Consider the following 13,421-nt stretch of genomic DNA (forward strand, 5'->3'; position numbering starts at 1 on the left):
TGCTGACAATTAAGCCTTTTGACCATGCACCATTGCGCCACCATTCTAGTTTTCCGAATATAAGACAATCTCCACTTCGATATATCAACGTCATGGAACATCAAAAATGGATTAAAAAACATCTAAGTGAACTACCAGAAAATTAGAAGTATATAAGTTATTTGTGATGGTTTTGGATGGGTTTTTTTCTACTTTATATATTTTACTAAACTTTTACATATATATGTTTTCAAAAATACTTTGACAAAATATTTTGAACTTCTTTAGCAATGTTCTCATGTAACATGGATAAATCAGGGGTACCTGTGTTTGATTGTGAGCTTGTGTAACAAATGTCAGCGGCAAGCTCTTTGGGAGTCCCAAACAAAAATATTGAATTTTCTTCACTAATGTTGGATAGGGCCATACATAGTTCCTTATTTAATTCATTTCTTAATTTTGCTGTTAAACGAGTTCTTACAGTGGTTGGTTTTTCTACCAATTCCACTTTTTCACAGATTAAACAACATTTTTCTTGAAGTTCGTGCTTGAAACCAAAATGTTTTTGAATATGCTCCCTTAGGCAAGTTGATGTCTGGCAGTACAATTTCATATTTTTATCCACATTTGTTTTATTTGCCGAAACATCGGAATTATTGTAAAACAAAATAGCTGTTGCAGGTTGCTCACTTCTGCCAGCTCGTCCTATTTCTTGAACATAAGCTTCAAGATTGCTGGGTGGGGTAATGTGGTAAACATCTTCTACATGTGAAATATTAACACCCATTCCGAGCGCAGTGGTAGCAAAGATAACTCTGATCCATGAGTTCTTCTTAGAAATTTCCTTTATGATAATTTGTTTCATAGCTTTTGTCTGCGGTGCATGGTATTGACAAAACAAACGACTAGATGGTGTTTTTTCAAATCCCACGTATTGAAATGTGCTTAAAATTCTTTCAAATAGATTAAAGGCAAGACCACAATATTTTAATTTCATATAAATGATTGTCATTGGAAATTGTTCTCTTACTGAATTTAATGAATTTGCTATAGGTAACAATATATTCTCATAGCTTTCGAATCCAGAAGCATTACTTTTGCGGATCTTTTTGTCAAGAAATATGTTTTTGCGGTTGGGATTTACTCTGATAACTTTTGCTGTTGACATATTCAATGACTTCACTAAACTTGTTATATGATGAGGTGAGGCTTTTGGAAAATAAGTGCGCACTGTGGAAAGTTCTTTAAAATCTTTTCTAAATTCTTCTCCCCTGAAATGTATATTTAGATATTTTATTGGTTAATTTTTTTTTATATAAAAGTACATAGTCCTTTTTAGAGCAGCATCTTATTAATTTATTTTGTTATATATTTTTTATTAATTATTTTCTTTGTCAACCTGACAAAGAAATAATCGAAACGTAAAATCAAAATGAAATGAATAGTTTTTTTTGACTCCATATGTATAGCTAGCTATTCGAGGTAATTTAATGACATGACCAGCTATTGTACAAAAACCCAATCAGGACTTGCACCCGAACTGCAGAGTTGCAGGTAGCTTATCTACTTTAGGTTTTCCACAATACAGTACACATAGCTAGTCATAACATTGTAAATTACTTTAACTTAGTCAAAAATGTTTCTAAGATGTAGCTAACTTGTTCTTAAATATATGTATGAGAAGAAAAAAACTGTATATATATACTTACCAAAATTCTACACAATGGGCCTCGTCAATAACAATTCCAACAACATTATCTTGATACACAGTTGACTTTAATAAATTTCTGCCTTGCTCGGAAAGTATTGCCTCTGGATGAGCGAAGAGTAGATTTATATCCCCTTCTTGCACCTTTTTTGATATATTGATTTCTTCATGAGTTTTCATTTCGGCAAACAAACTTTCATAAGAGCTTGTGGAACTATTATTGCAATGAAGTGACATTGCTGAAATACCAACACTGTTTAAAAACTGCACTTGGTCTTCTATAATTGAAGATAAAGGACACACCACAATAACAATATTCCTTGTACTTTTTTGTGGTATAACGTCAGGAAGAAGTTGAAAAATTAACGACAGCTACAACATCCCTGCCCTTTAAAAGAGCTTCAAAACATTGAACTTGTTTAGGCTTAAAGCAGTGAGAAGGAAAACCTTCGTGCAAATTAAATACAAAATCCAAACGTTTCAACACATCCATCTTTTGGCTATCTCCTATCTCGCTTGTATTAATGTGTCTCTGTTAAAGCTTGAGACGAGCGTCAAATTTGCATCTCATTATCTCTGGAATTTCAAAAATGCCCAGTATATCTGGGCATTTTTGTATCACATGACCAGCCTGTTCCAGGGTCATTGTAATTTTTTAGCTTTGGAGCAAGATATAAGTGTGCGCATTTCGGTAGGTGGAAAATATAAACAAAAAATTACAGTAATCAACGAAATTCATCACGATTAAAATAGGATACTTTATTTGGATGAGAAGAATATACTAAAAAAAATATATACTAAAAAAATATCTGCTAATTTTTTGAACTGGCTTCTGAAAATATCTATGAACTTCAAATTTTAGTTCATATAATACTGCTTTGACCTACCGTAATGCACACACATCCACAAAAATTTATAAACTGTCGTGAATTTTTGTAATTATTTGCATGTCATCTGTATGATAAACAAAGCTTGCATAATTCACATCGACTTCAATAAAGTCATCTAACTCCAACCAATGTGCTGACGAAAGCAAAAACTTATTTCTGCCATTTTGTTGCTTTTGTGACGTAGTATAAGTGTGCTAAGTTTGATTTAATTTGGACAAGCCTATAAAGAGTTACTGAGGGGGTGGGCGGATTCAGTCCCTGGTCATAGTATGTTCGAATAAATTCGATTCTGAACAGATTCTGAATAGATTCTGAACTTACTCAATTTGGTCCCAGGGTGTTTCTAGTTAACAACACAGTAAAAAATGACTGACGTCACCACGTGTTTTTTAAGTTATTTAGCCTCAAAGCTATGATTACATTGTAATAGCTTCATTAAATCAAATTTTGGCGATTTGTGTCAAATATATATACATGTTATTTACATCATGACATTCAATTTGACCATTAACATTTGAGATGTTTTTGATGACTTCAAAAATAATATTCACTTTGCCAAGCACAGGCAGACACAACTTTTGTATCATTATAGAGATTTGGTTGTCCTTAAAATCTTGCTTGTTTGCTGTTTTTTGAATAACCTACACAATTTCTTGCAGACTACAAAAAGTTCGAGGCAATATTTTTTAACATTCCAGTATTTCACTGATTTACGACCCAACGAGTTAAAATGTCTTGACTCACATTATTTTTCTCTAAAGTAGAAGTATAGCTAAATAAAAAAGTTGTAAACAAATCTTTCAGCAAATGAATGACGAAAACAACAGAGCACGCCGCAAAAACGCAATTCAAGCAGCCGCCATATTAATTGTTGGCTTTCCGTTTTCCGACTCGTAGTTTTGTTGCAGGGTTGGTCGATTGGCAGATTATTTTTATTACATTTTCGTCACACAAAAAAATATGATTTTACTGTCTACTTTGGTCTTCTCGTGAGCCTTGCTTAACTGTATTACGCTGGGTTTATTTTTTGTACCTCTGGCACATGCATATTACATTGGTTCCACTTCAGAAATGCTGTTTGTTGTCGTTCTTAGATACATATAAATGAATATGGTAGCCGCTTGAAGTGCGCTATCGCGGCTTAATTTGTTGTTTTGATTATTTGTAGTTAAGGTTGGACTTTTTGGCTCTTGTAAATAATCGGAAGTGTACATGGAGCCATCAGAATATGTAATATCTGACTTACAGTTCTTCCACGATCATTTTAAGGCCTGGGTTACACTCCAGGCTTTTATAAACGCGAGATATGCTCCCTTAAAGAGCTTATACTTTTAAGGGTTTTTTTGGAAAATCGCACGCTTATATTAGTAGTGAAAGTAAAACGGGTAATAAGATGGGTTATCATTTTCTAAAAATTCTGCGGGATATTGTCTGTTAGACAAGGAAATAAATGCAAAAGTATTAAACTTTTTTGTCACCCTTGGACCAAAAAGTTTACATTCTCTGCTGGACACGTGTATAAACACCACAGACTTTGTATAAACTGATAAACTAATTACTGCCCTTTCCAAAATGTTACAATATTTGTGCGTGTTTAGTGGCAAATAAGTATGCGAAAGATCAATAAAGACATGATGTGTTGGCTAGGGTAATAAATCAAAACAAACATAGGGAAAATCAGTAAAAGGATAATTATCAGACCAGAATGAACAGGCATTTCTTAGCCAATCAGATTACAGAATGACTTTGGACAGTCCTAATAATGGCGGTATTTTGGCGGAAAAAATGACAACAGTAATCAAACGTTGAAATCTTTCATCTTAAAACTTTGTGTATTTTGAAAGTAAGGTGAAAAAGCCTTTAGGTGAGATATCTATACATTACTTTAATCATTAATTTGTAAGTCTAGCTTCCTTGAAGCATAATTAGCTAGTATAAGTTTGGAAAGTTCTTCTGGCAGCTATATATACAGCTAGAATAGGGAGATATTTACATGTGCTGTCCTAGATAAAATTATATATTTAGCAGTCAGGCATCCTCTCGGGCGCGTTGTCACATGACTGGAAAAAAATTACAATTTTCTGTTTTTAATTTGAGGAATGGAAAGTATATATAGCTTTAGCTAGCTACTGTGAAAACTAAACTTTGAACATATTTTATTGTGTCTGGAGGGAATATGGTAACTGAATTAGTTAATAAAGTCTAGTTAGTAAGAAAGTACAGCTTACTTCAATCAACGACTTTCATCGTGTTGCAGTGGTGTTTATACCCCTTGCTCTGGTTTTTTTTTGAGATTTTGTGCACCGTCCGAAGTTACAAGATGTCCGATTACTGATGTAGATGCACTTTCTGGATGCACACTACTTTAATTATTTTTTAAATAAAGAGTACATTCGTTAAGTTACGATCCGGATGTCTCTTTGGAAAAACACCAAAGATGCGAGCAGGTTCATCTGATCACGTTTTATGGGGATATTATAAATCATTTTGTCAAAACTAATTGCAAAAACATTGTAGCAATTTCTAGTTAAATTTTTCATTTAAAAACTTTATTCAGCTCGGTTTTTCTTGCGCACTCTTTGTAAAAACAAAACAATCAAATATTTATATTTTATTCTACAAAACTGTCGTGCAGTTAGCCAATAACAGTGCTCAATAAACATACAAGTTTAGAGCTTATTAGTAAAGGAAGTAAAAATTAACTTGACATTGGTATCGGAGTACCGAACCAATGTCAAGTTAATTTTTACTTCCTTTACTATTTTATTCTACATACAACTTGACAGATATTTCGCCATGTTTGTTGTGTTTTTCAGAGAAAAACAGAATTTCCACCTTGCCATTGTTCTTATTTTTTTTTTATTTTTAAAAAAAATTCAGCCTCATTGTTCTTATAGAAAAAAGTGTAAATAGTTACGAGCCACGTCTATGAATTTCATGTATTTTATATTTTATTTTAGTTTCAAACAGCATGTCTTTGTTAGATCCACTCACCTGTAGATTTGCAAAAGTGTATGTGTATGAGTTGTTGATGAAGGATAGTGATAGACTGGGGAAGAACTTTAAAACAGAACAAGTTTTGAGATTTGCACTTGGGAAAACATCTGCTGAAAAAAAAAACATGTTTTAGAGTCGTTTTCATCGGAAGCCTGGAATAAGCTAACTTCTGGAGATAAACAAAACATTGCCTTTTGGATTGTAAAGCATGCTTAACAAATGAAAATTATAGGGTACCACTATCCTATTTTCCAGTAAAAGTAAGCTATCTGAAAAAAAGAGCGATAGAGGCTGTACCCTATAAATCAACAAAAAGCTTTGTTAGACATCACCAAATCTACCATCAAATCATCAGACCAAAAGTTTGAGAAGCAACACAGTGTAACATTTGAAAAGGCTGTTAGTTTATGTTGCAGCACAAAGAGAGCTGAGAAACAAATAGATATTTGTAGGAGTGTGAAGAAAGATATAGAAAATCAGTGGAAAGAAACATCTGTATCAAGGTATTTTTTCATTGTGACTAAAGTTATTAAGATATATATAGCAAAAAATATTGTATTTAAAGTTTTCAGTCAGCATAAGTAAAATAAAAATTATTCAAAGTTGCATTTATATTTTGTATAACATTACCACTCAATATTGATTATTATTTGTTAATAATTTTTTAATATTTTTCTCAGACTGTTTGGTTCAACATTGTCAAAAAGGCAATACAATGAACAAAAAATGACTAAATCGTTTGAAAGTCGTGAATGTGCCCTCCAACGCACATTGAATGAAAAAGAAGTTATAGATGCTGGATTAAAGAGACCTCATGACCATGTTTGCAACCTTATAACTTTAGTTGGGATTCAGCTGGCTGTCTCACTAAAGTTACCAATTTGCCAGATGGTGATTAGGTTAATTTCACTCAGTTAGCTAAGGTTTTTAACTTACTTAACTCAAAAGGTGAAACTCCTAAAAATGCTGGACATATTGTCAAGAAATTTTTAAATAAAAATGGTTGTGACTTGAACCGATTTGCTACATTCTCGTCAAAGCCAAGAATCAGAAAACTGAAAAGGAGGTATACATTATACGATGCTTTAAACCCATTATTTTCTAGTAAAGAAATGTAGGAGGAATTGAATTTTTTTTTACATGAAAAATTAAATATGCACTTGTGCAAATTTATCTGGATTTATGAGTAAGTTACTAAAAATAGAAATTTATACGGATTGCGTTTACACTAAATTTTGCAAATTTAAACGGATTCAGCATGAAAACGATAAAAAATAACAACTGAAAAGTTTCAGAATTTTTTTCCCCAGATTCGTTTGAATCCGTAATAATTGCTTAAATCCGTATAAATTTCTAATTTAAACCTATATATACAATAACGCATATACCGTAATGCTTCGAATAAACGCCCGGGGCGTTAAATTATTGACATTTTGACGGGGGCTTCTATTCGAGGGGGGCGTTTAAAAGAGGTGGCGTTTATTAAATTTTTTACACTTCGTCTCTTTTTCAGTTTTTAAGGATACCTATAATATATATCTTTACAACAGAAAATAAAAGATATTCACATGTTTTAGAGAATGAACTTCAAAAGTGAAAAGCTAAATTTCCAAACTTAAACCTAAGATTTAGTAAAAAAGTAAGTAAGTAAGTATACTTTTACTATCGCCTCGCATAAACTCCCTTATGAGAGAGGGGCGTCTACTCGAGGGGGGCTTTTATTTAAAAAATAACTGAAAAGGAGGGACGTCTATTCGAAGGGTGGCGTTTAATAGAAGGGGGCGTTTATTCGAAGCATTACGTTATCTGAATAACGGAGTGTAAACGAATAAAATATGGCTGTTTTCAAACTATTTGAATCCGTAAAAGTGCTTAAGTGTAAACGCAGCATTTATTGACTGGAGGTTTTAAAAAAGATGTTTTCATATTTTAAGACTTACTGGTACTGATGTTACAATGCCAACAGAAGAGCAGGATACTGAGGTGACAAGTAGATTAAAAGATCTTATTCACAAGGTACATTTTTGAAGTAGATTTTTATGTTGTTGAATTTGTTTCTAGGTTCTATATTTGTTACTGGATATGCAAGTTTATAAGAACTTTGTCACAATTTTAGTAGAAATTTTCGAAAGAAATTTTGGTTATTTATCAGAATGGCTGCTTGATGAAATTTAAAAACTAGATATTTTTTGAATTCGTTAAATTAGTACACATTTTTTTATACGAAACACGATTTTAAGAAATACGAAGCAAAGATTATAGTTAACGTAACACGCGAAATATAGGAGTTTCTTACAAAAAATTGTATATTGATTTTTTAAACAAGGTATTTATTTAATCGGAGAATGCTTAGTTCCACAAATTTTAACCTTGCATGATGTTAAAATTTAGACCAACAAGATTACAGTTCAAGGTAAGAAAAGCATCGCATTAATATATTAGATCACGCACCAGGAGATCTCATATATGCACGACAAAGTGGTGGAAGTATTGCCTATTTGATGTGTGCTCACTTTTGTGAGCCACTGATTATCCGAAAGCCATTTGATAATGAATTTAGTGTCGAAACATTTAAAGATGAAGAAGTGGCTTATTTTATAAGTAAAATTAAGAGCAGTATTTTGCGCAAACATCTGGAAATGTTTACCCCAACGAGTGTTAAATTTTTCGTACTGGCCCTAAGAAGAAAATATTGGTCTAATGTTAAGCTTAATTTTACAAAATGGAAGAGATTCAGAAAAGAAGGGTCTAGCATGATTCAAATGTGTAAAGATTAGTAAGTTTGCTGCTACTACTGTTTTTATATACGTTTTCACTCAAAAGCAGCACAGGATGTGCAAAAACCTAATCTTGAACCCCTAATAAAGTATATACATATTGGCTTTGTTTAAAAATTCCTTTTTCTTTCTTTCTAGCAATGATTTTTCTGTTACCTCGGTGAGTGTTTTGTATTTATGTTTTACTTTAGAAAAAATGGAAAACCATGTCATACTTTTTTAATTTTTCTGTTCCCGTACAAATTGTTATTGATATGAAGTTTCAAAGATATTTTAAAGGTCTATCTATATAGAGCTATCTAGAGAACGAAAAATTATAGTGATAAATACGAGTCAGAAAAATACATAGTTTATGACGGTATGTATCTCTTTACGTGTTTTTCTGACAACTCGATATTTAATAGCCTGAGCAAAGAAATAAAGATAATGACCTCCATCACACTAGTCAAACCAGCGATTACGAAGAAGAGGTAAAACAAATTAATGCTGTTTTGAAAACAGAGCTTGTATGCATTATTACCGACTATCATTATGTATATTTTAGTCAAGTAGCGCCAACCAAGACTTATCGCAAAAAGACAATGCCAAATCTGTGGTCTGCGTCAAGCAAACGAAGGTAATTTAGATGCAATGAATTTTGAAAAAAAAATATCACTTAAATAAAATCTTACCTAAAAAATCCAAATTATGTTGTGGTTGTAGAACTATGAATTAAGAAAGGCTACCGTCTATGTACCACCAACAGTATGCGACACTCCATCATTTATGCATGACTGAAGTGATTTTTTTGTTTGTTTTTATTTGGTTTGGTCTGCGAGCATACTAGATTGAATAGTCAGAATGACTTAAAATTTGAATTTAGCCAAACGAGGTGAAGCAACAGAATCCAAAAGCATCAGAGGTAATAATATGGTTCTAATCATCATTAAGTCATCGAGCTACCTTTTTTTTACTAAACACATTCCATTTTGGAATGTTATAGGTTCTCCAATCTTGTAACGACCATTTTACACGTCCAAAAGAAGTAAGTAACACGGAGCCGGCATTACACTGAATAATCATGCTGTTTACTCTTTAAATGTTATGATTGTATCAAATAAAAGTATTACTATTTAGGAACAGGCTTTGGGGGATGAGCAATGTTGCTTGACAAATGTAGATCCCTCAAGCAATTTCATTTGCAAAAAGATCGACAGTTATATAGGTAGATCGCTAGTTCATGCAGTCTGTAACAAACTCTTCCAAATATCTTCCAATGTGAGCACGCTGGTAATAAAACACTGATCAATTTTGTTGATATTCTAGGCCATGGTGTATTTGCATTAAAAAAATTCATACCTGGCGACTTTCTTCTCCAGTATCCTGGATGTTTAGTGACCGCGGAAAAGGGTGATAAACTGGAAAAATACTATGAAAAGAAAGGAAAAGGATGCTATCTTTACTTTTTTAATTACCATGGAAAAAAATTATGGTAAGAATTTCGTTGGATTATCAAAAGTACGCTGATGCACCTTTCTACACATTTTTTAAATATATTTTTAGTGTGGATGCTACAAAAAACAATCGGTTGGGCAAATTTGTCAATGACAGCCAGAAGTCCTACGCCAACAGCGTAATGAAAGTAAAGAGTTTGGTGGGAAACCTTTTCTTTGCTTATACGCATTGAAAACTATTGAGAAAGGTTCAGAGATCAGGTAACTATCTCTAACAAAGAAATGTAAACAATTAAATCCTATCATCAATTATTACATTTTTTACAATTTCTATTTCTACCCAAGTTCCCTGAAAAAATACACAGAGAGTTAAATACAACACTTATAAATAACATTCTGATGACAAAAGATATCCCTATATCAAGAAAAAGTTCTTAGTATATATATTATATGTATGTGATATTATATATGTGTGTATATACATTGTTCCATGTCTAATCTTTCATAATGGCTGATTTTGCATTTGATAAGCCACAACATGCAACTATAATGTCCTTCAAATGAGGCAAAAGTGTAATTGGTACTTCATGTGCTAAAATTCTAAAGGTTTTTACCCTTCAAATAACCTGTTCCACTAGTATTCTTAATTTCGCAATATTGCTGATTTTTCTAACTTCGGAAGGAGTCATTTGTGATGTCCCACGTTTTCCAGGTGGTACAGTAAAATATATACTACGGGCAGCACATTCATTGGCAATATTAAATCCTTTGTCAGCCATAACACGAGAGTAGTGTGGCACAATATCTAAAAATTCACTGTCAAGAGTAAGGGCTTTGTCAGAAATTCGTCCAGTATAAGGCTCGGATACGAAATTTATAAATGAACTTGGAGTAACCGAAATGAGAAACTTCATCGTATTATGATGTTTATAATCAGACCATGTAGCACTTTGTAGCTCCAGATCCTTTGGGGTCTCTATAAAAACCTCAGAACAATCAATAATTGCAACAAGATCAATAAATTTTTTGAAACGTTTGGGCATATTTTCTCGGATTCTTTCTTGGTCTGGCATATAAACCATACAGCTAAAAAATTCAGACATAGCTCTAATCCAATAGGCAAAAATTGAAAAAGTTGTTGCCACTGAAATTTTGAATCGATCTGCTAAGTCTTCAAACAATACTCCTAGCCTCAACTTCGTCAAAACCAACAAAAACTCATCCTTCGAATATAATTTACGTGTTCGACCAAATTTCTTTAACTGATTTTTTTCACTTTTTGTATGATGAAATCTTTGACATACATGAGGCTTTATTGCATCATGAAAATATTCAAATGCTTCTCGGTTGTTTATGTTTGTATAAAAGTTACACTTTTTATCAGATGTTATTATTTCTTTATAAATGGATACACTTTTACGAACAAATATATGGTTATGGTATTTTTCAGTTCTTTTTCGCAACTTTGTTTGGTTAAGCAAATGTGATAATTTTGCAGATTTTGTCTTTAACTTTATGTTGTTATTCTTAAGTTCTCTGTTTTCCCTCTCTACATTTAAACATCTTTTAAGAGACATCATTATAAGAGCTATAAAACTTGCTATTATTATTGTTACGTGAACAAAGGTGCTAATGCTGTTATCCACATTATTTTTATCATCAAGGTTGGTAATATTCACATCTTCAGTTATTTGTAGGCAATTATCAGCATCACCATACGCTTTTGCATTTTTTCGTGGCTTTTTCTGTGAAGGGGATTTAAATAAAAGTGAGGTTTTTTTTCGAGAATCATAACCCATATTTTCAGTAGGATGGGGATTGCACTCAGTGGGCTTACCATCAAGAAAGTGTTCACTACAAACTCTTGCATCTTTACTGGGCTCAAACAACTTATCTTTTGAACCAGGGGCAAGTCGGTTAAGTAGCTGTATCCACATTTTTCTCTTTTCTGGATTCTTTTTTGTTGTTGGAAATGGGTAAAGTCTAAATGGTGGTTCACAGGAACATTCACTTTTTTTTACATTGTGATCCTCACAAACAGCTTCCTTCCATTTTTTCAATTTATAAGCGCCATTGGCACTGTTAAACACAGCACAATGATAAGCCATAAGTATTTTAAAGACAATTATAGCACGAAAATTGAAAGCGTCTGGCACTGAAAAACTTGAGACTTCCCTTGCAAAACTTTTCGTACGGACTGTTTTACCCGAAATTTTCGTGCGCATGGTAGCACCGATTCAACCCGCTTAAAACCCAGACTTTTGAAAAAGGTGTATTAACTCGTTCTTTTTGTTTAAAATATTATCGTCTCTATAAATAGCTATTTCCAGTTTCTCTGAGAAACACAAATTACACTTCATCAATGCGCTTGTACGGTGCACATTTCTTTATCACATTCTAATTCAGCTGTGGCAAATAATTGCTGCGTTTTATTTGTATCTATTTAGTTGAACTTTTCTTTTCTCTTAGCAATTGTAGAGAGTATTTATGTATAGGTTTTTCTTTTTGTTAGTGAAAACATTGATGTGATTATGGCTCTGGTCACAACCGAAAGCTTGTTTCAAAAAACTTGTTTTTATTTCTTTTTTTATGGGATAGATCCTGTAATATTTTACATGCTCTAATCGTGATTAGAGGAGACGTCCTTACCAAACTTGCTATGGTTATCGGCCATATGTCTGATGTATGCATGTATGTATGTCAACCTTCCAGATGATAAAACGTAGTAGTTTTACATGAATAAGATTTTAAATGTTAAAAGTGCGATATGACATTCCACATTTTTATAAAAACATCAAACCTTAAGACGCATAGCCGATTAGTGTGCAAGTTTGGTATGGACATCAATCACTGAACATTGTTTCCTTTTGCTAAAAAGAATTGCCTTTTAAAGAGACAGTAGTAACAACCTGTTCCAGTTTGGAATAAAATTGTATTCTCATTTTCCATATGTTCTCTTCCTCAGATTAGTTGTTATCGACCATCGACATTTTTACAAATTATTGAGCGAGTATAAGTTTTGAACACCTAAATACTGAAAAATTCAAATTCTAATTCCTGAACTATTGAGATATTGAACTAGTCCATACCTTGTTCAGAAGTTATTATATTCGAATAATCAATTTTATACATCTTTTTCATCATGGAATTCCCGTTATTTTCTAAAGTAATTGCAAAGACTAGGGTTTGCCCGTCCTTTTTATACCATATTATTGCAGACTTTTTTATAAAACCAGAACATTTGGCTAAATTCGGCATGGAATTACCCAGTGAACACGAGACGTCTTAAACACGTCTTAAAAACGTCTTTCGAAGACCAGATGAGACGTCTCTAAGACGTCTTTGACACGTCTAAAAGCGTAACGCCTAAAGACGTCTTTGAGAAACGTAAAAAAGACGTCTTTTTGCGACGTGTTAAAGACGTTTTAGAGACGTTCCGGTAGGTACCGTAACGTCTTAAAGACTTCTTTATTTAGTCTCTTTCAAACGTTATACTGCCAAGGCAGGGCTGCTTTAGATAATTTTAACCTATGCGTATCAGGATTTTAGTAATTTTAATTCTGATTGAGGTGTGACAAACTAAAAGAAGAAAAGGGTTAAGAAAACGATGATGAAGTATTTAATAGAAACTTGATAT

General features: G+C 32.7%; 3 protein-coding genes across 3 annotated transcripts; 1 reads left to right on the plus strand and 2 right to left on the minus strand.

Annotated features, from left to right (window-relative positions):
• Window positions 1-157: 157 nt before the first annotated feature.
• LOC130628683 (ATP-dependent DNA helicase RecQ-like) lies at window positions 158-2,180 on the minus strand. Its single transcript, XM_057441667.1, has 4 exons — window positions 2,075-2,180; window positions 1,689-1,965; window positions 240-1,250; window positions 158-188 (listed from the first exon to the last, which is right to left on the minus strand). Exons 1-4 carry the CDS (start codon window positions 2,178-2,180, stop codon window positions 158-160), a joined length of 1,425 nt encoding a protein of 474 aa, XP_057297650.1.
• A 7,080-nt stretch (window positions 2,181-9,260) lies between these two features.
• LOC130628684 (N-lysine methyltransferase KMT5A-B-like) lies at window positions 9,261-10,222 on the plus strand. Its single transcript, XM_057441668.1, has 5 exons — window positions 9,261-9,326; window positions 9,468-9,555; window positions 9,657-9,822; window positions 9,894-9,984; window positions 10,130-10,222. The coding sequence occupies exons 1-5, from the start codon at window positions 9,261-9,263 to the stop codon at window positions 10,220-10,222; spliced, it is 504 nt and encodes a 167-aa protein (XP_057297651.1).
• On the minus strand, window positions 9,484-12,102 carry LOC130628892 (uncharacterized). The gene has a single exon (XM_057441933.1). It carries the CDS (start codon window positions 12,007-12,009, stop codon window positions 10,402-10,404), a length of 1,608 nt encoding a protein of 535 aa, XP_057297916.1. The 5' UTR covers window positions 12,010-12,102; the 3' UTR covers window positions 9,484-10,401.
• Window positions 12,103-13,421: the final 1,319 nt, after the last annotated feature.

This window comes from Hydractinia symbiolongicarpus, chromosome 15 (assembly GCF_029227915.1).
Source record: "Hydractinia symbiolongicarpus strain clone_291-10 chromosome 15, HSymV2.1, whole genome shotgun sequence".
Lineage (NCBI taxonomy): Eukaryota > Metazoa > Cnidaria > Hydrozoa > Anthoathecata > Hydractiniidae > Hydractinia > Hydractinia symbiolongicarpus.